This window comes from Serinus canaria, chromosome 3 (genome assembly GCF_022539315.1).
Source record: "Serinus canaria isolate serCan28SL12 chromosome 3, serCan2020, whole genome shotgun sequence".
NCBI lineage: Eukaryota > Metazoa > Chordata > Aves > Passeriformes > Fringillidae > Serinus > Serinus canaria.
In genome coordinates, this window is record NC_066316.1 from 59,803,931 (window position 1) to 59,831,456 (window position 27,526).

The 27,526-nt window shown below is 38.8% G+C and overlaps 1 protein-coding gene across 1 annotated transcript in view; it reads right to left on the reverse strand.

The window, feature by feature from the left end:
* Positions 1-27,526, reverse strand: part of LAMA2 (laminin subunit alpha 2) — a 332,662-nt gene that overhangs the window by 103,117 nt on the left and 202,019 nt on the right. The window contains exons 19-25 of the mRNA XM_018916714.3: positions 21,992-22,203; positions 17,448-17,554; positions 12,591-12,771; positions 9,133-9,269; positions 6,506-6,739; positions 2,782-2,925; positions 249-428 (exon numbers count right to left, since the gene is read on the reverse strand). Coding sequence (XP_018772259.3) covers positions 249-428; positions 2,782-2,925; positions 6,506-6,739; positions 9,133-9,269; positions 12,591-12,771; positions 17,448-17,554; positions 21,992-22,203 — 1,195 coding nt within the window. The remainder of the gene's footprint in view (positions 1-248; positions 429-2,781; positions 2,926-6,505; positions 6,740-9,132; positions 9,270-12,590; positions 12,772-17,447; positions 17,555-21,991; positions 22,204-27,526) is intronic.

Consider the following 27,526-nt stretch of genomic DNA (forward strand, 5'->3'; position numbering starts at 1 on the left):
TATGATAAAATTTATCCTACATAAAAATAGAACCTAGATATTTACAGATATTAACTTGTAAAATATTTTTGTGTTATTTTATGAGCAAATAATTTTTAATAATGGAATAGCATTTACTTTCTTTAGAAGTACCTTCCACTGTGGGAAGACACGCTTATTGGGAAGGAAAAAAGGCACTGTAAAATAATAAAATAAGACTAAAAGGAAAAAAAAAGCCACATCAGTATTCAGTGGAGCTTTATGTTTACCTTTCGTCCCTCAAACTGCTCTGGAAGTCTCCAGTAAACAGGTTCTGACCGAAGATCCTGCAACACCTGTTCTATATTTGCTACTATTTCAGGAGGCTGGAATGCAATCCCTGAAAGGGTGCTACGCTGAAGCTTTTCATCCACCAGTGGCAGAATCATTTGCTCCGGCTTCAAGGTCACCTATGCATATTTGAAAAAAATTGAGAAGAAAATTAACTCTGTTTTTCCCCATGAAGTACTAGTCTTTAAATTCTAGCTCTTTAAAAAATTACTTCTAGATAATTTCATTTCACATCATGAGCAATTTGTCACAAAGCAGTCTTGCTACTCCTTCAGGTATGAACAGTGCTAATAATGACTTTCCCCTTGAGCCTTTTGCACCTTGTCCTCATGTTAACAAAGAATGTAGCAGCACTGGTTAAAATACTTTAATCAGCAAGTGATTCCATGAATTTTACTGAAGTGATTTTCATAGTGCTATTTTAGTCTCAGGCCTCTTTTGTTCAGATTGTGAGAAATGTTACCTTACAAAGAAGCACTTTCTCACCACTTATAGATCTCTGGAGCTGTAAAACACAGTGTCCAATGCCTTGATACTTCTATACAATAGTCAAGCTAAATGTTCTCCAGGCAATTTGCAGAGAGTGAGGCTTCAGTGAAGGTTTCTGTAACTCTAAATTCAGCTTTATTAAAAAAATACAAGAATGCCCCTTATGTGCTTGTAATTTTCTTAGACTGGTTGCCAAAGTCTCATTAGCATTATAATCACTGTTTTAATCTGAAACTGCAGTAAGAGTCTTAGTAATTCTGTGTCAATGGAAGTATCTCAGGGAATGTGTGAACAGATGCAATACTGCTTTCTCCCAAAGAGTGAGGAAGACAAAGAAAACAAATACAGGTAACAGTCATTACCATCAACAAACGGGTCATGAGATAGCAGCCAGGAAATGAGGAATCAACCAAACCCTGGACTGTACTTTCAGTATCCTGGTATTTCCATTTATAGCAGCATCTATGGACTGATCAGACACAGAAGCATTCCTAACATTGCCAGCCTTAAGTCAGAATAAGTGATTTTGTATCACAACTGTATTTTACTGCTTAGTACTTTAGATACCAAGAAAAGGGTCAACACATTTGAATTTCAAGTCATTCATCAGCCGTGCCTTATTGTCATATAAACCAGGATTTGCTTGTTCAAACAAGTCTAATGCTATTTGAAGCACCTGAGATACCCAAAATAGCCACTAGCAGCTGGCAGAACACAGTCTCACCTATTTTTCAGTTCTGTACCAATTCTGAAATGGATGAGAGTACCAAATACTAGATGTGACATGGACATACACTTCTTTAGATATGAGCATAAATACAAAAGGAAATTAATCAAGAAAAACAAAATAATCAGGAGGTTTAAATTTTTTCTGCTTTGTGCTGCCACAAAGGTCAAAGCACAATTATCCAGAACTGTTGCTGTTATGGAACTTGATTAAATTTTATAAATTGTCAGCCTTCTACAGCCTTTCATCTCCAGTCTAGCAGCATATGACGGGCAAAACTGAAATAATGAGAAAAACTGGGTCAGATCATAATAAATCACTTCATCCACTGGGAAGGGAAAGAGGTGCTACGGGATTGAACAGTGAAGGGGAGAAGAAGTGCTATCCATATAATATTAAGCAAGAGAGATTAACTTGATTTCAGCCTAAACTATCCTTATCTAACTGATGCTTGTACATGACTAGTCTGGGGTTTTGGCTGATTTGCATTAGGCAGACATTCCTTCTATGGCTGGCATTCTTTCAAGCAGGGATATGACAGACCATAGATGGGGACAGAATGAATATTTTTCCATTAGAAATCTCTCCTCCAGAATGCAACTGAGGAGCTAGCATGGCAGTAGTCTCAATGTGTATTTTGTGCTTGTTGTACAGATAAATGGAGACATCCAGTCTACCTTATCAGTCCAGCATAGGTCTCAAGGCCCTCTTCCACAAACAGGTGTAAAACTCTTTGTTTGCTCTGATGGATTATACCTTTCTCTGCTTGAATTTAAATACAGCTTCAACAAGCTCTTTTTTAAAAATGATAGAAAACCCCACCAAAACAACAAAACCAACAAGGAAAATAAACAGATTAATTGAGCTATGGGAAATTTATGCTGGATAAGAAGCATCTGTGACCCTTGAATACACCTGGGTAAACTGTGTATCACGTACCAGGGATTATGTTGCAATGCATTAGACTGCATAATTTCCCCACATGATCAGCTTGCCCTTTCTTGGGGTTTAACAGCTTTACTTTGTCTGGATGTCAGCTATGCTATCACTCATTTTCTTACCTACTTATTTCCTTTTAATGCCTTGACCCTGATCGTCTTATGGAACATACCGCTCTCACCACTCCTCAAAGCATAAAGAGGAAAGTGACTGCTTAAATGTTTGGCCATTTTCAAGCTACCTCTCAGTGCCTGACTAAAAGATGCCAGCAGGAAACAACATTATCGCATTACATGGCTCAGCAGTTTCCTACTCACCCACACGCGGATCAGCCCCCTTGCCTCGCTGCACTGCGTCGTCAGGCCAAAGCAATAGCAACTGCTGCAGCCAAGTGGGTTTCTGGCAGAGAGACCAAACGTACCAGACTTGCACCTGTCACAGTGGACACCTTCCACATTAACCTGGAAGAGAGAGTATTTTTAAACGGGAAAAAAAATATCAAGTTTTATTTCAAGGTAGTGGCAGAAACAGAAAATCCTGCTGTAATGATAATAACAGGGTGCAGCAAGAAATAATAATAAGCTTTAGGAAATATTCAAGGAACTCTCCAGGTTCTTATCACGTGTGTATGCAAACATATGTAATTAATGTAATTAAGGCATTTGCATTTGTATCCACTGAGTAGCTCTGAGCAATAGATGCTGGCTTCACACTGAAAGTTGTAAGCACAGGAAAATTAAATGGCACTTTGGGCATGACATGCTCAATAACTGATTGATAAGATAAGAAAAATGAGTTGTTCTGAAATTGTCTATGTTAATCAAGGTTTCTGCTTAATAGGAATTAGCATTGACATGTTCAGATATATAGGGTACAGCACTAAATGTTCTTGCTGAGAAACATATTTTAATGGAAATTCTGAAGAGAAAAGCTTTCCCCTCTTCATGATTGTTTTCCACATCATTGAACAGTATTAACAAGGCTGAAACGTTTCACTGTTGTAATGTCAAGGCTTTTATTTTCATTTTTCAATTAGTCCAAATAAAAAGCTATTCCAGATAGGGCAGATACACAATAATTTATGCAGAGCCTTTTAAAACCATTTTCATACTGAGACCAAAGTATTAAAAAGAAAAACAGTCACCAATATGAAAACACTCGGTTGGCTTTTTCCCCCCACGCACCCTTTTTGTTCTCTTGAGACTAGTGTGAAAAAGCCAATTTAAAAAAAAATAAACTTTCCAAGGCTTATACAAGAAACCAACATTATCCCTCAGGATTTAACAGTTTTAACCCTCATTTCCACATGTTCTATCAACAAATGTGCATACACTGTATATAGCTTAGATTTTGCTCCTTTTTGTCAGGGCTGACAATGAGGCTCAGGGCTGACAATGAGGCTCCTGAGCCTTTGAGAGCTCATTTCTGCAGCTGTAACAGCAGGTTTACATGGGAACGATTATAATTTTACAAGAACCTAGCTTCTTCAATATACAACTCTTTAAAAAAAAGTTACACAAAAGATTAACCAACCCTAGATTTAAATTTAACCTTAGATTAAAATTCCAGGGGGAAAAATGCTTACTTAATTCAGTATTATTTGTCCATTTTCTCTCATAAATGGCGATTTTTACTTATTCTGAATTGTTTTTCATGTCAATTGCAGTTCCTTATCATTAATCATCGTCTAAATATACACTGTTCATTTGCACTCAGAGAAACATAGAAGCAACTATGTTATTAGCCTTAAAAGAATCAACAAAGAAACACTTCCATTTTAAAATGCCATGAACCCTCACTCTTTCTACTTAGTGCTTACAAGAACTACAAGAAAAACAACGATGCAGAGAAGTTGTGGAGTCTCCTTTTCTGGGGACAGGAGTCTGGACACGGCCCTGAGTCACATGCTGAAGGGGCTCCTGCTTGAGCAGGGGAGTTGGACTAGATGACCTCCAGGGATCCCTTCCAACCTGACCAATTCTGTGATTCTGTGACATGCTGAGCCTAATCCAGAAATGGGGCACTGAGATGCTTATAGGGCTGCTGCTTATCATGGATCAAGAAAGGCTGAAAGAACTCAGATACTTCAATTTCTGCATTTCAGAGGCAGGCACAGGGCAAAGAGCACTGAGTTTTATTCAGACAGTCCATGTGGTCAACTCACTTTGGTGTCATCATCAAACTAATCAGTACTCGTGAAATAGAACACAATGCTTCCTGTTCAAACATACCAGAAGGAGGGAGGGTGGTCAAGCAGTTTGCACAAAGAGGTTGTGAAATCTCTCCCCATGCTTGGAAGTACTGCCTCAGCAGTGTCTCTCAGACAAGGTGCTGGACTAGATGACCTCCATAGGTCACTTCGAACCTAATTTGTTCTACAGTTCTGTGTCTTGAAAGTCAGAATTAAGTGACTGTTGCCCATTTAAGAAAATAATTACTAGGCAATTCAATTATTTGAATTCATCCTACCATATTACTATCTCTTTGTGTCAATACAGGCCTAAAGAAGAATGAATCTCAATCACAGAAAGAATCTCTAGGGGTCACTTTTAAAAACCTCTCCCTAGAAGTACAACTATCACCAATACTAGGTCACATTACCCATGCCTCTTTCTAGCCAGTTCTTGAAAATCTCCTAGAATGGACATTTCACATGTTTCTGGATAATGGGTACCACTGCTGCATAACTGATTTGTTTTTTTTCTAATGTCCAACCCAAAATTCCCAGTCTCACTTTGGCAGCTGTTGTCCCTTGTTACATCTTCTGTCATCATCAGAAAGGACTTCATTCCATCAACTACTCTTTGAAGTGGCTAATAGGTTGTAATTGCATTTTCTCTTGTTACCCTCTTTTTTCAGCCCAAGAGAGAGTCCAGCTCTCTCAGTACATCCCCACAGATCATCTGCTGTGAGACTCTTCTCTGGATCCTCTTCAAATTTTCAACAACACTTTCAAATCAAGCTCTAAATCTGGACGCCATTTCCAAGTGCAGTCTTACCAGCACCAGCTACAGTAAGAGTAGAGCACTGAGTAGCTAAAGCCTTTCCCCTGCTCACCATGCTCTTTGGGACATCCTACCTTGCAGCTGCTTTGGCCACTGTGCTCACTGCATCCAGATCAGTGGGCAGTTTGCCTTATTTCCCATGAAATTATACGGTTCGTTTATATTGTGTTTTCCAGCAAGATTGCCACTCAGGCGTCTTCCTCCCAAACTGTACTGATTCTTGAAGTCATTCCACTCCAATTAATGACCTTTCTATTCTCCCAGTCATCAGGCTTTTCAAGAACTCTCTAGACAGTATGTCAACCTCGACCTCCTCCAAGTCAGCAGCATTTTCAAATGTGCTGATCATGAATTCTGTCATCTGTGTCCCTGAGGAAGGTATTGGCTCTGGGATAATCTGCTTGCTGGCTACCAACTGCATATCAAACCACCAATCAGTGCCCTGTAAGCTCAGCAATCCAGCCAACTCTCAAACAACCTAAGTGTGCTGTTCTACCAAGCACAATTCCAAATAAGAATGTTGCAGATGATGATGCCAAAAGTCTTTGCTTTAATGATCCTGAATTGGATGAAGTCTACTCCGAACAGACACTATTGCAGTGAATTCTCCTCATGAAATGATGAATATTGACTCCATCTAAGTCAATGCACTTTGAATTAGCACTGTGGCATACTGTGGTTACTGATGTGTTTGCTTTTATTGTGCCAGAATCTGAACAAGAATTGTATTATGGGGATGAACTGGCAACAGTTCTGTAAGAATAGACAGAAATAAAAAGTGGGGAAAAAAGAGGATGCTAAGGATCCTCCAAAGAGGATGCTACACTGGCAAGTGCCAGTATGTGGAAAAGCAAGTGATAAAGCCTGAAATCTTTCTTTACGCTGGACTCCTCCCACATCAGTTCACAAATGCCCTATGAAAACCAAGGAAATTGTTCTGCATATATTGTTTGAACAAGTAAAGGCAAGTGCCAATGAAATCTGAAATAAACTTCTCAGCAGTTATAAGATCAATTAATAACCTTCATTGTCCTACCTTGCAGCTGCATTGTCCAGAATGATCAACGCATGAGCACTTCCCCTCTGCATCACAGCTCTGTGGATCTGTCCCAGCCAGGAAGCACTGACAAGCCACACAATGGGGATAATTCCAGTAGCCCAACCTGCACTCAGTGCATTTCTCCCCAGAGAATTCAGGGCGGCAGAAGCAGCAGCCTGTATTTAAGTCACACTGAGAACTTAGGGCTCCAATGAGGCTGCACTCACAGGGCTGAAAAGGAGAGAAACAAGGTAATTGTAATTGTGCTTCTGAAAAAAACAAAAACAAAACCAAAACCCAACCAAAAAGCATTTCACCTCTTTTAAGTATCTATGAATAAAACACAGCAGTGATTTTCCACTGCCTAAAAAGAACATATTTAAATTATAAGGCCAGTAATGTATTTTTATTCAACATGGGTCAAGCATTTACACTAAATAACTTTACAACACTGGTGAGAATTTTTTCTATAGATATTACTTACCATATATAAGTTAGGCATTGAAAACAAATAAGCCCAAAATGGTCAAGGATATTGGAATACTTTGTGGACTAAATTAACTCAGAAACTACAAGCACTCTCTAAGAAGTATTTTGTATGTAAATTCTCTGCAGGCGTGTTCAGAACACTTTCCCAAAATTGGGATTGCTCAGGAGCAATGGGTTCAGTGGTTCCAGAGGAATCTAGTTCAATGTCTATTCCTCATCCATCAGACAGGTAACTATCCTCTTTGTACAAACAAGACTCCTAGATGACAGTAATTTACACAGTAAGGGCTAGAGATTTAGTCATGTGATATATCTGGAAGTAAACTTGCTTACAAAATAAGACTTGCACAGGCAAGTGAGGATAGAAATAGGCAATTTTCCAGGGTGTCTAGATATTGAATTCAAAGTAGCAGGGAAAACTGCAGATTTCCAAAGAACAGAAGGATCCCTCAGTGCTCTTACTGTGGTAGCACTGCTCAGTTAATACAAGACATTGGCTGTAATCACTGGTGTGACCAGAATATCATATGGAGAAGTTCAGCTTACAGCAAAAAACACAGTACTAGCAGTACAGGTTACCACAGTAACTGACATGGATAGACTTGCTAAAATTACAGACACAAAGCTGAAAAAGAGAGGAAGAAAATGTGGATTCAGTTTCTAAGCAAAACTGTTTATTACATGACTACTTAGAGCACCTTTCCTCTAATCTGAAAACACCACTTACAAAGAAGGTGAATATATACAGGAAATATACAGTCTGCAAGATGACTGCCTAACCTAAAAAAAAAAAGAAAGAACTTTATTCTACAAGATGCATTTGAACACAAAGCTGAGAAAGCACATTGCTCACCATTCTCTGAAGTATCTTGGTGTGCAATATCAAAACCTAAATTACAATCAGTTGCTATGTGTGGTTTATGCAGTTTTCTACAATGCTCTCTATCCCAGACTTATAACAGCCTTGGAAATCCTCTACAAAGACTGCAAAGCAGGAGATTCACATCTCACTTAGCACAAATTAGCAGTAACATACTGAAAGAGATGTGGGCTGATAGATCATCATTAATTTAGATGGTGCCACGGAACTGTCATACTAATGTGCTCACATAAAAGACAATCAGAGAATATACTCCAGAGCTCAAACAGAGGTCTTCAACCTCATTAGGCTGGTTTCAGAAGCCAAGAGTCTATATCATAGCAGCACTGCAGAGGTTTCACAGGAGTTTTACATACTCACAAAAAAGAAATCATTCTTGTCAATCGCTTTGCAGCCTGAGCTACATGACTAACAACCTTTTAAAAACAAGTATTAATGGTGCATGACTGTGTTCCAAAAAGATATTGTTTTCTGGAGTAATTGGAGCAGTACTATTAAATCCCTTATCATCAATGAGCACAGCAGGGAGAAAGAAGGGGTTTGAACTTTCCACGATGTCCACTGTCACCAGTTTTCAACCTTAACTGAACACTGTGCCACTAAACTCAAGGTCATTAACAACAGCTTTCATGGCCTCCTTGATATTCTATCATTGTTTTTCTATTTCTTCTCCCTTCTCTTCTCTGTGTCAAATATTGGAATAAGAAGGATTTGAAGGCTATTGATAGGGTTTATTTCCCCTTTAAGAACAGGGGAATAAAGTGCAATTTATAACTAACTTGGGTGTTTCTTTTCTTTTCTCCTTGTTGTCTTTTATGCACAAATTGAAGCCCGTCTCAAGCAAATTTTGAGTACAAACTCCCAGTGGTGTCATCATTAAGGCCAAAGTGCATTTGTTCCCCAAAGGCACTGCTGATTACCTATAAATACAGACCTACATACCACATTCAAAACTGTGGTAATCTCCTCAATCATGTTAAACACACAGCTATAATAAAATAAAATCAGGCTCAAGCAGGACCCTGACTCAGTGTGACAGCAGAACCAACAGGGTGTTTTGTGTTACAGGCTGCATACCTGAGACAGAGGATCTGTTGGGCCGTAACAGTAACAGATTGCCAACATTTACACCACAGTCTCATACCAAAACTTGCAATATGGAGATGAACCATGATTTACAAGCTAAAAACTGTGTTCCAGCTATAAATTACTGTGAAAGAGGCAATGCACATAGAGAAAATAGAAATCCACTCACCTTGCAGCCACTGACAATGTTATGGCCCCAGTGATTTGGCACACATTTGTCACACATCTCTCCAACAGTATTGGGAGGGCAGATACAGCGTCCACTGACGGGATCACAGTTATTGCCAAAACGTGAACATTCACAGGCTTCATGGGAGACAGAAAAAAATAAAGCAGAGGAAAAGTTATCCCTTTATGTGACACCTGAGAGCAGACCCTAACGGGGTTAGGATCATTCCTTTACTGTACAGTGGACTCTCAGTTATCTGTGGACATGATGGGGCAGAAAGCGTAGGGGAAACCCTGAAAAACCAAAACCAGCAGCAGCAAACACACTTCAATTTTGATTGAAATAGCTGCAATGAGAAGAGAATGGGAAAAATAAAGGCACCTACTGCAGAAGCACAGGGACTTCTGAGGTGGTGCACTCTTTATGACATAACTGCAGGAGTGCTTCTATACAATTTCTGGGACCATGCTGTCTCCTCTAAGAGGCCACCTGAGGGCCTCTGAGCCATCTATGCAGGGAACTTGCAGCCTATTTAACCTCTTACACCAAATTGAGAAATACCTTCTGAAATTTCTGCTGCTCTAAAGAGACTTTCCTTAAAGGGCAAAAAAGGTGTTCAGGTTTCTTTTTCCCTTTCTATTCCTTCTTTTCCAGCTTACATATCCTCTGCTTTGGGAGGACATCAATAAACTGATGTTCCTCTCCATGGCAAACTGGAATTCTCTGCAGATTATACCAAATTAAAGATACTTCAGGTTTGGCAGTGCTTCCAGAAGTGGTCCTTGCTCTTAAAGGATTAATAAGTGAACAATTCATTGGTGGCAAATACAGATTCAAGGTATGTAAGTGATAAGTAGTTGTGGGGCACAAGACACACAAGTGATTGAAAGAGCAGAACTGGTGTGTGGTTATATTCACACCCGTCATCCACATAACCCATGAGGTCAGAGAAAAGCATCATAAGCAAACTGACTCTCCTTGTGATAACCTGTTCCTCAAGGTGTTTAAAGGGCAGTGTAACTTTGTTACTGAGGGCTTAATTTATGTTCATTGTCTTTACTGTGAAATACTTCAATTCAGATTGAAACTAGAAAACAAGGGATGTGCAAAGATAGAACTCCTATCTATAGTTCAGATAAGAATTGACCTTTTTTCTTCCCCACCAATGCCTTCAAGATAAGGTAATTGATGCAAAGAAGATAGCAAGTTTTGCCTCTATCATGGCAGGAACACAATGTGTTGCATACTATTTAAAATATTTTCACACACTCTAGCTTGAAGTTTCAGAATACATCTCATTGGGAGACTGAGGCTTTCAGATGTGACAGCTCATCTATGGGCTTCCAGGTCTTACACAAAAGTGGCTAAAAAGGCATGGAGGGGAAGGAGATACTCAAATGTTTTTCCTATTTTTACTTCTGTATTTTTCAAAATAAGAGGGAAAAATACAACACAACTGTTGCAAGCAATAGTGAAATAGAAACCTCTTTTGTATCTTTGCTGCTAGAATGTCACAACTGATGATGCTTTCAGGGGGTTTTTAGGCTTTATGGTTTTATATTGCACAAGAAAAAAATCAAATTATATTCCTTTTGGATAAATGCTAGATAAAAGAGGTCCAATATTTTATTTGATGCTTAACTGTCACAATGAAATTAATTTTTCTGTACTTTTCCTTCCAGCATGACTTGATATACTTCTATTAAATTTCTGATTTTCTTTGTGATTCATAATTTAATTCATTTTTTTTGTCATTTGAAGGAATACATAAGAAGCCTACTAAAAATAAATGAGGAAAAACGAGCACATTGAAAACAGAATTCCTCTCTACCTGTTCTATTAACTTTGGAACTTTCAAAATTCTGAGTTTTCTCAACATCTATAGCTGCTGCTGTTGCTTTAAACATTTGATGACCACAGGCCAATACATTTATCTTTAAAATGTTACTTGGATGTACAGTATTTTACCATTTCATCGCTGTTTCTTAAACCCTGTAATTTTAAAGTTTGCCAAGACAACAATTAAAATTTTCATGTGCAACTTCATTATTAGCCCTCTCATTTTCCTTCCCAAACTGTAGTTATCAACATTTTGTTGTGTTTCACAATAGTGATGTGCTTTTAACCTGTGGAATGTTAGAATAAGATGCTAATCATAAACAATAGAATTTTTTGCCCTTCATTTAATTGAAAAAGGCTTTAGGACTGCAGTCATCATTTGCATTTTATTTCAAGCCCTCTCATCAGTGAGCCTGGGAACAATCTCTCCCTTTTCCACAGTGCCACTGTATCTCTGAACTTTTCAAACCTCTTAAGTGTTTTTGAACCCTTAGTTCCTGTGGGAGATAACACCATAGAGCCAACATTTTCAAATTTAATCTATAATCCAGCCTGTTTCAAGGTTTTTCCACACTAAAAGTAAAACTGAATTTTGCTGAACAAATATGGGTCTCAAGGCATTGATGCTCCTTCCATTAATAAAAAAGAGTAAAAAAAAGCAGAGAGGTAAACTTGTTCCTTGTGCTGCCATTCTGGATAGGAAAGGAGCATGAGACACTCTGATTTCTGCTTCTGGAAAGAATATACTTTATACCTAAAGAATAATAACAGCATTCTGCATCCCAGCAGTCAGTCACACAAGACAACTATCTGTGCATCCTGTGATCACACCTAAATGAGTCTCTGAGACTTGAAAAACACAGTTCTATCAGGTAAGATGGATATTTCCCTGTGAAGAAACCTATTGATTGGGTTCTTTTTGATATAGCAGTCTGCACCACTTCAAGGATAGGAAGCATTCATTTCAGTCTTTGACCTGATTTCCAAAAGGAAAAAAAATAAAGTCTGGATATATTTATGTCTAATGTTGGAGTTTCAACATCTAGAAAAGCAGATTTTTCATGTGTTCACACAAGGAATATAGCAGATAGTTTTACTTAAAGATCTTCTTGTACACAGAAAGTTCAAGTAAGCAACTAAATATTACTGTGCAGGAAAGGACTGTGGTAATGAAAGAGGATCAGCCATATAAGAATAATGAAAAGGTTTGGGATAAAACTAGTATCAAAGGGATTTTGTGTTTTTTCCTTTCACACCCCTACAAGATGCTGTGATTTGGCAAAAATTTTAATCAGAGTTCTATGATACTTTTAACTAAATTATAGGAACTTCATGGAGTATTTTTGGCAGACACTACAGGCAGTAAATGACATTCCTGTTCCTTCTAAATAAAATAAAATTAATTAAATCTTCACAAAATAGCAGAAATGGCTTGGGTCTTTCATTATTGTTAATCACCATCCTTGTCGAGTGAATGATGCACAAGGCTGTCTATGATCGCCCGGTCAGGAAAATTTGTTATGCAATCCAAAATTAGCCAAACTAGAATGTTAGGAATAAACAAACAAACAAACAAACAAACAAATCAATCTGTGCTTGGGTGGAAAACATTTACATACGAGTGCAGCCTCCTTCTTCAAAGTTGTAAAACCCGTGGGCGCAGCGGTCACACTTCTGTCCGGTCACTCCGGGCTGGCAGTAGCACTGTCCGTCTCCATCACAATCAAAGGACTTGGAACCAAAGGAGTTGCAGTTGCAGGGAACACATCCTCTGGAAGACTGCAAGCCAAATGTTCCAGGCTGCCACAGAGTGAGGAAGAGCAGTTAGTACACGGAATGATTACCAGGAGAAAAGAGGAAAAGCTGAGAGTGTAGGGAGATCAGGGTTCCTCTTTTCTCTTCATCACTGAAATACTGCTTTTAACAAGTTAAATTGTAGTGGTAAAACCCTGGAGCAAGGACACTAAATGCTCTACACTGCTGAGAAAGAATAAAGATTTCAGAATGCTGATGCTATAATGAATGTTCTGCAATGTAACACATTTCTTATGAGGCTGTTTGCCTAAGTACAATTCTCACTTGGAATGGAAGGCATGTCAGCACAAAATACATACCCCATCTCTGGTTGTAAGGCCATGTCAGGCAGAGTTTGTTGCCAATAGAGTGAATTCAAATTCTTAGCTATGAATGGAGATCGATTCAACTGGAAAGCCTCTGAATTACATTTTATCTCCTTTGAGCAAAGGCAATATCTGTACACAGTAACTCAAGGGCAATTCTTTAGAATGATATATAGGAATGACTTTAGAAGAACATAGAGATAGTGTATTTGTGTACAATACAAACAAATAATGCGGATTTTTTTTCAAGATAAAAAAACTGTGTCTTTGGATTAGGCCTCTGGTGCTCCTCTATTTTCTTCCTTTTCTTTCTTTTTTGCAGTGATCAATATAAAGTTTCTACAGAACCAGAGTAGATATTATCAACTGTAGCCAGAAATTTCCTCCTTGACTTCACTAGTGGAGTGCAAAAAGTAAAGAAGGGAAGACATTCATTTGTATACTGTGGTACAGAGTTCTACACAAAGCTTTCAACCAAAAGACCTCGTGAGTTTCACTGCATCAGTCAACAGAGGCTCCTTGGAACAAACCAGACTTGATATTCAAATGACAAAATCAGTCTTGAGCTAGAGTGCTTTAAAATGGAAGTACCTCTCTACCTCATGTTTTTCAGGCATGATGATTTTCAGTGAATACAGAAATCCAAATCATATTAATAACTTCACTTGAAATTGATATTACAAAATTAATAATAAGATCTATTAGCGAGCTAAATAGAAAAGCAGAATGTTTAAAATGAGATATTAAAAAGACCACTGCTAATGAATATGAAATGGAAGAAAGGGAAAAATATTTAATTTATAACGTGCTACTTTGTGATCCAGGCATGAGGTGTTAGATTTTTACCAACTAGAAATCAGCAGATCTTCAAATCAGTGGAGCTGTGCATGCTTTGACTATGGCAGTGATTGTCCCTCTGTACCAAGCACTAGTGCTGTGTCCAGTTCTGGGCCACTTACAAGAAGAAAAGACATTGAAGTGCTGGAGCATGTCCAGAGAAAGGCAATGGAGCTGGTGAAGGGTCTGGAGCACAAGTTCTGTGAGGAATGGCTGAGGGAGCTGGGGGTGTTTAGCCTGGAGAAGAGGAGGCTCAGGGGGAAATTTTTCTCTCTACAAATCCTTGAAAGAAGCTGCAGCCAGGTGAGAATCAGCCTCTCCTCCCAGGGAACCAGCAACAGGACAAGAGGACATGGCCTCAAGCAGTGCCAGGGGATGCTCAGGTTGGAAAAAAGGAGCAATTTCTTCACTGAAATGGTGGTCAGCCATTGGAGCAGGCTGATCAAGGCAGTGGTGAAGTCATTCAAGAAAAGACTGGACATGGCACTTAGTACCATGGTCTGGTTGATAAAGTGGTGATCAGTCAAAGGCTGGACTCAAAAGACTTGGAAGTTCCTTCTCAACCTTAATGATTCTATGACTACTATTTCATATGGATTTGTTCCATAGTAGAACCCCTAACAAACCTTTTGTATTGGTGAATTCTCTGAAACTTCAGAAGCTTTCCATGGAAAAGTCCTGAAATCTGATCTCTGAGGTTAATACAGAAGTTCCCTACTCACACAGAGAATCTGCTGACAGGTTTAAGAATACAGGACCACATCGATGGTCAGATTTTGACCTGAAAATCATACAAACCTAAGCAAATGCTTGATTATACATGTAAGAAAGAATTACACTGATTTTCATTCCCAAACTCTATATTGAAATATTTTGCATATTTCATACTTCTACCTGACAAAACATGACATATCAGAGAGAAAGAGGTAGTCAGACTCATTTAATTAAACTCAAGGTTCAATAAAATACTTGACTATCTCTAAAGATTCCTTTTACACAGGAAGAAACATAGAAATGTAACTACACACAATCTCAGGACAGACATTCAGATTCATGCAGTGAAGTAACCAATGCACAGCATGCATCTCAGTTCTCAAGATAACGTTTGCTAGGATCTAATAAATTCTATTTATATGGGTAACAGTCAGAAAAAGTCTGATATCAGCACTCCACACTGCGTTAACTGGAAAAGACCACCACCATGCTGGGTTGCATTCTGTGAGGAGGGCTGCACACAAAGTCACTTTGGTCAGTCATGCAAACTTGAACCCTAAGTTAAAGTTCTCAGCAAAGTTTTCTTACACACAGAAATTCTAAGAATCACATTTACTGAACAAGAGATAATATCCTAGACTACAATTTGGAAATACACTGAACTTGCTGAACTATATTGTGTCTCCATCAGTGTACAGTGTGGGCAACACAGTAACCTAATACATTTTTAATTGGAGAAAAATAATTTCTCCAAGAAAATCTATATGAACAAATACATCATGAGTCCCAGAGTCAAGCTGGGGATGAAAAACACTGCCAGGTATTTTTCAAACAGGGTGTCTGGCAAATGTGGGGATTTTGAGTTGCAGGGAGAACAAACAACATTCCTAAAATACTGCTCTGTTAGAAGCAGTTATATCAGAATTACTTAATTTTAGGAAATAGCTTTGCTGGTCTGTGATAAGGAATGAACACATCATTTTGGGCAGTACATCCACATAAATGCCACTGCACCGAGTTAAAAATGGCTCAGGTAACTGGGAACTTTTCTCTAATATTCACTAATGAGAGCTTTCAACACCAGTTATGTTCAATATTTTAAAATTGGATTTTAACTTTTTGCCTCTGGTGCTGATCCTTCTTGCAACCTCCTTAAGCTATTGATTCTTGAATGGTTAGAAAAGCAAGTCTTACGCTGCAAAGTCCAAGAAATCCTTCAGATTCCATTGATTTCTCTACATCTCCCATGCATTTTGTGCATGCTGCTGTGGATGGTGCTGTTTTGGGACTCAGTCTGGTATTTGATTTCTCACTGATATCACCACTTGCACGATGAAGCCCTTAGGACTGGGGAAGCATCCTAAAACGCTGCTTGTCTTCCCAGCCTGCCACTTTCTTGAGAATTTCTTATATCGTAACACGGGTATTAAAAATGAGACACCCCAGCAATCTGTGTGAGCTCCAAACACAAGTGAACAGGAGACTTGAGCCCATGCAAAGCAGAGTTTGCCATTACCAGAGCTGCAGGCCGGTAAGCACCTCGTGGGCACCCACTGGCACTGCTGGTGCCCCACCTCCGCGGGGGGACTCGAATCTGCTGACTGCTTCCCACGTTCTCCTGCACTTTGGGCACCTGTCTGCTGATTTCACAGTGTCTGCCCAGGAATCCTGATTTGCAGATACATCTTCCCAACGTATCACACTGCAGCGACACAGATCCTAAAGCACTGCAGCCACACGGTATACAAAACACCTTTTCTGGGGCCCAGAAGTAGTTGGGCTTGAAGAATGAAAAGTAAACACTGTTAGAAAGTGAAGATAAGAGAACTACACCACATAAAAGGGTACAGAAATAAAGACAGGAGTAAGCACTGAAGTAAACAAAGATTAATTCTAATTAATCACCAGTATTTTATTAATGAGCTTGAGATGTTTGCTGGGTATCTGTTACAATCTGCAAATTCCACTGATACCAGCAATTTTTCTTTGAACAGACTCTTTAAATACCATTGAAAACGGCGTGTGAGCAAACCACTTCAGAAATTACATCATTTTAAAGGGTGAAAGTGATCCTTTTGATTTCTGCAGAATTATTAATGTTCTTTAAATTACACACAGGTGAAGGTGTTCTGAGGACATAGGCCTAACTCATGAGTCCTTATGTTGAACTAGAGAAATGTGCAGCCGACTATAGCATATTCCTTAACTGCCTGAAGACAACTCTGTGAAAGTTTATGAAACAATATTTCTCTGCAGTGATTTATGAGACAGGAAAACAATGTCAAGGCAAAAAACACTTTAACCAAAAAATAATACATTGTTTAGACAATAAAAGAAGAAACCCCAAGAAAAAAAAACATGAAGGCAGAACATTCCAGCAGAACTAAAGCAGCACCCTGCTTTTTTAAAAAAATAAACATCAGATGCTATCAGACATTTTGCAGCTTTCTTCATAAAGGGATTATCTCCCAAAGCTAATTATTTTACACTATTTTACACTAATTTTCTATATCAAACATTCAAAATATGAAGTGTATATAATATATATACAAATGTACTTATAGATACAGTGAGGCTTAAAATACATTAATTGCATGTAAATGCTATGTCTTGTGTTATGTTCTAGAAAACTATTAGAAAGTGTTTAAAAAGCAATCATTTTCCCTTTCTCTACATAGGAACAATCCCTATACGCTCTTTAAGTGAAAATTAAACAACAGAAAAAGCCTATCCAGAACCAAATGAGATTTAGTTGAGACAGACAGTGAAGACAGCTGAAAGGAAGCCCCATTCCTGGTCACTCACTTTGCAGATGTCACAGCGGCGCCCGATGACGTTGGCTTTACACTCGCACTGGCCCGTCCGAGAGTCACAGATCTCCGAGAAGGAGCCATTCATGTGACAGTGACAGGCTGCAGAGGAAGAAGAAGGAGATGTCAGTGTGTTCCCTGAAGCTAAATCTAATAGCCAAATGTTTGCAGTGCAGCTTTTGCCACCCTGAGAAATGTCCAGCCTGGGTTAAGCAGGAAGGTGCTGCTCCCATACACTGACATATTAACCTGCCCATATTAATGCAGAATTTTTCTTCAAATTATTGCAGTCAGGAATTTTGCCTCAAGCTTGTTTTAGATGCTCCTCTCGGATCAAAGCAGGATGTGGAGGGCAGATTACTAACTATGTGCCCAGAGACTCAGAGTCTCGAGGCAGGGAAGGGCAGTGCTGAGAGAAAAACACAAAAAGGGTGTAGCCCTATACACAGGGTGTGTACAGGATGCAGCTCCAGCCAGTGGGAGTGTTACAGCTCCACGTTCTGGTTCTGCCATCCTGGAGTTCACTCCCTGTTCATGTAGTTGTCAGGAAATGTTGGCAGGCTGCAAACCCAGTACAAGGTTAAGAGTATACAGGGACAGTAATGCTCTCATGCCCCAAGCTGCACTGAAAAACATAACAAGGATTATCTGCTACCATGACTCTCCAGGATTTCTGTCTCAGCAACAGCATCACAGCTCCCAGAGGGAATGTAACCCAACTGACCAACCTAACTCATTTCAGTGCTCTCCTGAAGGTTTAAAAAGGCAGTGAAAACACTGCTCCTTGAGGAAAACAGCAATGCTTCTGGCTCTTAAATTCTTATGTTTGAGGAGAAGACAAATTTTGGGGAAGATGTCTATCACCTTTTATGTTCTTCAACCACAAGAACCTTTGTGCTCTTCAATCCTTTTGGCATGCAGAGATCTGGAAAAAACCCCTTAGCACTCGCTGTAGAGAACAGGGATGTGATTGCTGCCACAGGGACGATAGCCACCCAGTCACTGATCACCATGGGCTGGTTCCTGCACTTTTTTAAAATGAACCTACATTTCTATACCAATTATCAATCTACTCTCTAGACCTGGGCTCCAGTCCACATTTTGCCTCCCTGCAGTCCCCTATGTGCATGTGTTGCTTTTTTTTTTCTCAACCTGACACCTTCATTTTAAGAAACACTTAAGAGTCCCAGCAGTGAACACATGGCAGTCACATACTTGCATGTCAGAAAGTGCTATGTGAGACAAGGCAGTTTTATTTTTCCTATATATAGATTATTACAACAGGACCTTCTTCACTTCTTCACTACTTTGGACTTGCTAATTTACAATTTCCAATTATAAATTAAAGGATTGGTGTGGGGGTTTTCTCTCTGCTTTTGAGGTATTCTGCAGGAGCTGCTTCTTTTAATGAAAGCAAATTTATGACTTGACGCTCTGTTCATGGCATTGTTTCTCAAATGTTTGCAAAAATTCTGGAACAAGTAAGAAAAATGTGCTGGTCCTGCTGTTCATACCAGTTATGCAACACCTTCAGAGATTTCTGTCTCCTTCTGTTTTGCAATATATTTTTAAAAAGTAAAAATTAAAAGACATTTCTGATGTAATTAACATTGCTTGTCTTTTCCTTTCAGCTTTCAATACTAAACAAATCTATAATTTACTTCTTTTGTCCTCTATACAGCCCTCTTTAACCTGATGTTTTAAAACTGCTGACACTCCAAACTGTACATGGTGATAACTATCACATACATATATGTTTTGAGTATATATTTAATTAAATTGGTCAGTGGGGAAAGAAGATGCTAAAGCTCAGATTCAACAAACTACAATACTCAATGCAAGTAAAAAGTGTTTCACCAACCTTTTTATACAGACCTCAAAACCCAAGCTCAGTCTGATTTGAATTGTTTTGCTTATCAGGCACATGACAACACAAGAATCAAAAAGAAAACTAGCACTGATTTTATAAACAGATGAGTTTTTCCTATTTATATTAGAACAAGCAGCACTCCATGGTATCTTAACTCAGTCACAGATGACTGAGTGCAATGCAGTGGTAAGGGAGAATTTTGAATACCAGAGCTTTAATTATTTTTCTTGGCTCTGGCAGTACGTACACAAAGAAGAAACATACAGCCAGGGCTATTCAGCTAATAAACTGTTACTCAATCTGATAAATTGCACTTATTGCACCTAGAGCCTTCCCATTCATTCACCTCTACTGGGAAAATTAGCTCTTGTCCAAACCTCCAAATGGTTGTTATAATACAATGTAGCCTGTTGGAGAAATTTGTCATACATTCTTCCAGAAAGACACTGGTCAGGACCATTCATTCTCTCTGGATTTCCATAAATATTTATGAGCTTGTATTTATGATCAAACTACACACTTATTCTCCTACAACAATAGTACCTATACACTGAAACATAGGCAGACTTGATTATTTGCTTTAATTCATCTTGTGACACTGAGCTTTATTACCATCAGCTCAACCTCCAGGTATTTGGTTCAGCATACTGCACTGTTTCACTCCAAAAAAAAACCTCCTAGAATCAAATCAAATAAGCTTAGGACATTTGCTCGTTGCTCTTAGATTTATGGTTTTGTATAGATACACCAAGAAATTCAGAGATGCTGTGATGATATAAAGCTGTACTGTCATTCGAAATGGTTAATGCACACAAGAGCACTGTACTGAGAAAGAGCAAGAGACATTTCAAACAATAATTTGAAAGCAAATTCATGCTTTGCAATACTCTTAGATTTGGCTTTTTAATAAGGAACAAAATTGAAAACAACAAAGTAAAGGCACAGTCCCTCTGATATTGTTGCTGCAGGGCAGACTTCATGGAAGTCTGCAAAGGAAATAAAAAATCATATGCAAAGAAGAAAACCCACATGAAAGGCAGGGAGTAGATGAATACAAGGTAACTGCAAGCACAAGGATATGAATACATTAGGGGGCTCTCCTTGTCAATGATATGAACAACAAAAGCAAATCTCGTAATTCAACAATAAACATGCATTTATTTTAAATATTTTTTTAGTTGCATGTTTTCCAAACTCTCCCTTTATAAAATCTCTTTCTCATGGACCTGTCACTACTGTGGAAATGGTCAAAGCACCAGTCATATTGATGACTCAAGAATAGTGACAAGGTACTGGAAGCTGTAATTTTTGATATACACTTCTTCTTAAATCACTTTACACACTTAACATTGTAACTTATATGACATCATTCATCATGACCTGTTAACTTATGGAGAGAATATATTGGATTGTCCAGTTTTTTTCGGGCATTATGTAAAGTAAGTAGAGAAAGCATTTACATAGGTATGTCTTCAGGGTTATCTAGGACTTTGTGTACATCAGTGTTTATTGCCCTTAGCTGAGAGACTTGGTGATGTTCTGCATCTTGTTAGCTCCCACACACTCTCTGGAGGTCCAACATAACCTAGGATTTTCACTTTTAGACTGCAAGTTGCTAATAGGACAAGTCCTGGAAATGGATGCCAGTGCCTCAGACTTCCCTGCTCACAACCACAAACTGCAGACGTGGTCCCCATGTTCCCTCACACGGAGCAGTAAGACAATGCCCCAGCTCTTTTACTTGCATAATTTTAGCCTGCTGTAACACCTTTGTACTCAGTGAGGTTACTCTTGTCTTTATTATAATGGACCAAACAGGAATAAATCCTCATGAAAGTGAAATAAAATGCTCGGCTCTTTCAGGACAGTTTGTAACTTGTTTTATTTCACTTCTCAAAATGTGAAGGAAAAGTATGTGACGAACGTTTTTAAGTTAAAAGCACTTGTTCTGCATTCTGAATTGTGCCAGCAACAGCTCAGAGGGAGCCACTGCCTCCTATAGAAAGCAAAGCTCCCGTTGTTACAAATCTTTCATCTCCACTGAATAATTTTTTGCAGTCGCTGTGGGGAAAGATGTGCTGGGGCTGGTAGCTGAATGTCATGCTGCCACTCAGCTGAGGATTGGTAGCTTGCTGCAGTGCCAGGTGTCTTCCTCCAGAGCATTTTAGAAAAACTGTCTGGAGATTTTAGGGTCTGATTGGCAGGTGGGAGAATCTTGACCTGCAAGCATCAGCACCTCCCAACTTCTACTGAGGTTATATAAGTGGGAAACAGGTTACAAATACTGCCAGAGCTGGACCCTGAAACTGGAACATCACTTTCTCCTTTCAATCTTACAAGAGAATAGGATTTTTCTGGGTAGCTTATAGCATTTTTAGTGAATAGTTTCCATTTATTTGTATTTATTTTTGTAGATCTGACATTTAGTATACCCTTTGCACCCATACAATGCTCCATTATTTTCTTCCCATGTCTGCTTCAACTAGAGCTTTTTTAATAAGTTCTTTCTATTTAGTTTAAAGCCTCCCTTTCTAGATGCAGATGCACAGTATCATTATGAGAGCTGTATCATTCTCTTGCTCACACATACAGAGGCACAGTCTTCCTCTCAGGAACAAAGTTATAAGACAGATCAATACTGTCAGGAGCTGTAAAAGTTCGTGACTTACGTTGACAGTTCCTTGCATGAAGAGCATCACCAAAAAATCCATCAGCACACCTCTCACAATATTGGCCTGTTGTTCCTGGCTTACATATCAGACAAGCACCAGACAAGCTGTCACAGCTGCCAGGAACGGAGAAGTCAAGGTTGTCATTACACTGGCATGGTTGGCATGATCCTCCTGGTATTAGAGGTTGTCCAAAATAGCCCTCTGCACACCTGCGGTAAAAGACAGCATCAGTTAGGACCCTTAAATAATCCTCTCATTAGAAATATTTAATTCTGTTGCCTCCCTAATCACCAAAAATTATTTGATCTTCTCTCAGGTCTGTCTTAAGCATCTTTTTTCTTTCTCTCTCCTTCTCTTTTTTAACAACACTGTAGATACAGTACCAGCTGAAATCCTGCCAGATCTGCTAGCAATTAGACTTCAGTGGGAGAAAAATCTTGTCACTGGCACTGAAGGTGACACAAAGCATAGCAAGAAATCTTAGTGGCATTCTGGACGATGGGGGGTTGGGCTAGATGACCTTGAAAGGTCCCTTCCAATCCAAAGTGTTCTATGACTCTATGTTAGATATACTTTTCATTTTAGCACATTATGTATCATTGTTCTGCACTCAATCACCAGCAATCCTGATGATGTTTTTTCCCTCTACCTTAAAAACTCCTTTAGTATAGAAAAACACCTTCAGAATGTAATACAGACATTTTTTTACCTAACAAAACCCATCCCTTGACTTAGACTTCCCTGATCTACTACATGGTGAGATTTGCTTAATTAATGTATTTCTAATCTCTGTGTATGGGCAATCTAACACAAAGATTGCTCATTAGCACAGGAACTATGCTGTTGTGTACTGTATATTTTAAGAGAATTGTTTGGAAACATCACATCCTTTTCTGCCTTGCCCACCTGCAATTTTCTGTGAGTACCATGTAAAGCAGGTTAGTGAATCTGACCTAACATGAGTCTGTATTTAAAGCAAATTTTTACTAATGTCACAGCCTATTTCCTATTTATATTCTGCTTTCCCCTTCTGTTATATTTGCTCACACTTCATAGTAAGAGCAACTTGTAAACAGCGAAGAAAAATAAAAGAAAAATTGCACAGTTCTGGATAATGAATTTATTCATGCGCATCTCAGATGAACTCCAATTAGTATAAGGAAAACAGAAAGTACATAAAACACATTGCACAAAATAATTTTTCCTACTATTTTAAAGTCAGTTTGAATGCAGTTTTAAGGTGCACAGATATTCTCTCTACTCTGTAGTAGTGCTGGAGAGCATGGTTGAAGAAAGATTTTTTTGTATCATGGTAATGCAGGAATGCAGAGCTACACTGCTGTCATTCTTGTGTGCATCAAGTTCATCCTTTTCCTTGCTTCCAGAATATCTCATCATGCTTATAATTGGATCTTAAGCAAAGCTGTCTAAACATGCATTAAATATTATTCAGTATCATCAGCAAAGATCATAAAGATTATAAAAACTGGATAACTGAGAGCAGGGAGGAAAAAACAGTGGGAACTAACTGAGCAGTTTTTTGTAATTTTACACAAAATAGGATTATTTTTCCATTCTCTCAAGATATTCACGATACAGCCCACAAACCAGTAATATGTATAAACTGTCCAGTGGTTTGGATGCATGTAAGCACTCAGGAGTAAAACTTCCACAATCTAGCCCACTCCTGTAGCACAGTCATCTCTCAAAATTACCTCTTCATAGCAACAAGACATCAAAATCTTGTCATTAGAATAATTCAGGTATTTTATTTTCAGAACCTGTCATAAAGGTAGCAATTTATTGTATTTCCTGCAAAGGAAGAGATAATTTTTGCCTTGATGGAAGTTATCTCAGCAACGACAAAAGACTAATTTTTAGCTTAAATTTACCAAAATAAATCAGCTTTTTTCGTTGACATTATCTCAGTTACAAAGGCTAAGAATGTATTTTAACATGTAACAATTAATAGACACATTTTATCAAAACCGGAGAGTATCTGGATAATTTATGCAGTCACCTTAATTTACCCAAAGTAGATTACATCTGAAGTTAACTCATGCTTTGCTAACATACTACTGGTGTGTTTGTCATAAATCTGTATCTCTTGGTCCTACTAATCTATTTGACTTCACTTAATGTGCGTTTATTTTCTTCTTTCACTGTCATTTAGGGGTTAATTCTGTATTTGACTGCATTCACAAAAACCAAGCAGTTCACAGAAAGAATACTCCAAAGATTTATGTGAAATACACTGCTAATAATTTCCCCCTATTAACAGCAGGAGACCTCAATAACTCATTGTATTCTCATCAGTTTACACTTCAATAATTAAAATTAGAAAAAACCTACTACCATCACATAGCCATATTTTACTTATGCACATACATAATCTTGAATCCAACTGAAGATGATCCTGAAAGTAGGGGTAAACCAGTTAAAGCTGAAAAGAAACCTGTGTACATGTAGCTATGTAAATTCTTCCTCTTTTTCTACCACTTCTCCTGAACTTGCAGGGGAAGATTAAAAAAAAAAAATCCACTTTGCTTAGTTCCATCTTTATTCCCTTAAGTACATTCCTACTTCAGCTTCTTTTCTCAGGTTCAAAGCATTATATATTTGGGAAGGTTTAGATTAAAAAACACCAATAAGTATGTGGCAGGGAAAATTACTTTTATGCATTACACAAAATACATGTGAAAAAAAGTCTTCTAACTACAACATAACACCTCTGAGATTAAAAAAATAAACAAAAATAGGAGTAAAAGCAGCCAAAAAGATTCTGTCAATATATTTCTTTTCCCTTCTCAAATGCAGGTGTGTATGTGAGTGACATTGCTTTTATTTAGCATAAGTGGTGCCAAAGACAGGGCTACTTCTAAAAAAATATGTGTATGAATCTGTACTGGGCCTGGTTAGTATGGAGTTAATATTCCTCATAGGAGTCCGTATGATGCTCTGTATATACACATATATGCTCAGAAATGCAGGCCTATTTTATACATTTCTTTATATTTACTGGGAAAAAAACCCCTTGAGACAGAGTTAATTAAGCCTGCAAATCCAAACACTTTAAAGACTGGAAATACTATTTTTACAGAGCCTTTGAAATTTATGTGCATTCAAGCCGTGCACAAAATCAGGCGAAAGCCCTGTGGAGAAATGGCTTGTGAGCACGCAGTGAGATATCTTAACTCAGGTGCACAGCACAGATGTTACTGTTGTGTGACCAACTATAAATCTTGCATTTTCTAATGTCACACTGCCTACCTTTGCAAGCTGCAAACAATCCTGTGTAACACATTTGTTGTACCAAATCTCCTGAAATGTCTGACCCTTTTCCCATCAGTACTGCAACAACGACTCGCTGCTCTGGCACGAGTGGAAGAATTACATTTGCTACACTGAGCAGCAGTTTGAAGCCACAGTTCTCATGAGAGGCTGTGGCTGGGGCCACTCTGTGCCATACTTCAAGAATGGGGGACGTGGGGGCAAGGAAGGACATGGGTCAGCTCACCCCTCTCCTCACACATGAGGGACACTGACCCTCCTTCTAGGAGGGAAAGGTCACTGGATCCATGCACATAAATAACGGAGTCCTACAGGAAAAGCCAGACTCTCACCTATTTTGCTTCTTTTCCCTATCAAGACTATACTTGGAAAATGGATATCATCACTCTGTAAATGTGCTGGGCTAAAAGACAACCTTTTGTCATCATACATCCTTTAAATAAAGTTAAGAGAACATCTAGCCATTTCATACACTTTTGGAAAAGTGAGCAGTGAGCAAAGGAAAGAACTTATGTCTAATTTTTTAGGGAAAAACATTACATGGGAAAGCTGAGTTCTCTCTACAATTATAGATATATGATAACTCCCAACACAGTTTATATCTGCAATTATTTTGATGGTGTTATGATCTGGACCCCTCAGAATACTGAGCAATTATGGCACCATTTTCCTGAGAGTTCCAGTGAGAGAAGTTGTAATTTTTTCTTGACATTTTACAAATCAGACAGATATATGTCTCTCCCTAGGGGACAGAGGATATATTTTTAGGCCAAATAAGTACAGTGGCACGCTCTCACTTCATGATACTTATTATGCCATGGTAATTTAGGATTGTTCAGCTAATAAATCACGTGGCTCAGATCACTTGTCACTTTGTAGTTGCTAAAATGAAAGAAAATTTCATGCAAACTCTCTCAGCAATTATACAACCGCTGCTAATAGCAAAATGCAACATGCTTTCTCCTGATCATTATTATTGACAGCTGCAGACATTTTAAAACAACTTGTTACAATTAAAAGCAAATAGTTCTGTGAGCTTTGGAATTAATGGCCTAATTTCCAATGGATTTATATCTCACGGTTACAAGGCTAAGGGCTGATTATTTGCTGCAGGATGTTGCTACTCAGCAGGGAGTAATCCCTCAGGCTACAGCAGCACTTTTTCCTTGCCCTGTGAAAGTTTTCTTATGGGCAGAACATTTAGCAATCTCTCTTGTTCTCTCTCTATCTGTTTAATCAGGTGTGAGTTCACACAGTATTCTCCCCCTTAGCTATGACATGTCCCGATTTATTAACCTCTATTCAGCCACTTCTTTTCATAAAACCTTCGGGAACAATTATCATCTTTGAGCCCTCCTACCTTCTGCCAAATTTAGTTGAAATTGACCTACAAGTGCAGATGACTTCGCAGGCAGCCAGAGAGACACACACAAAAAGATCACAGTAGCCTCATTTCCTTAGGAGATCAGGCTAAAATCCAATTTAGCCATTTATTCAGACTCTGTCCTACTGCATCTACAGCCTGTGCTCCACTCAGAAACAGCACTTGTTGCTAATGGAAGCTGTCAATGACCCTGCATTGACAAACTGCCACCAAAGTGCTCTTGATGTGATTTATTCCTGCCGTCATTAACTTCACAGCCCACTAGCTGAAAGAAGGTGATGACTTCCCAGACAGACAGGAAAAGACAGGCAGAAATAGCAGCAGCAGGAGCAGACTCGGTGATGATGGGTGGAAACAGGTGACAGCCTGCACTCTCACTTCAGGACAGATATAGCACAACAGGGGATTTAAAAGGAAGTAGTTGTAAATTGGAAAGAGGGGACTATAGGGAGGTTCACAGCATATGGTCAGGTTTCTGCTTTTCTGCTTGTCTCTTACTCTAAGTTTATTCCTACTTTTTCTCATCCCAGGCTGAATATTTTAAGGCTCCATTCAGAAGCCTTACCTTTTTTTAGGGTTTGCCTTGAAAAATCCTTCAAGCAGGTCATGCAAGTGCCAAATGGCAAGAGCCTACTAAGAAACACAAGGGCCATGTTTCCATGCCCCTTAACTGTCTAGCTGGGTATCACACAGTTCTCTGGCTCCTCCTAAAAAGGTGTCATTGGTAGGGTCACAGGGGACTGAGATCATGCAGACAAAGCCAACGCTGATTCATCATGACCTCCAAACAGCTAGCAGAGGTCCCTGGCACACTAACTGCTCTTGAAATCTGTTCCATCCATGTGAAATCCCAAGGG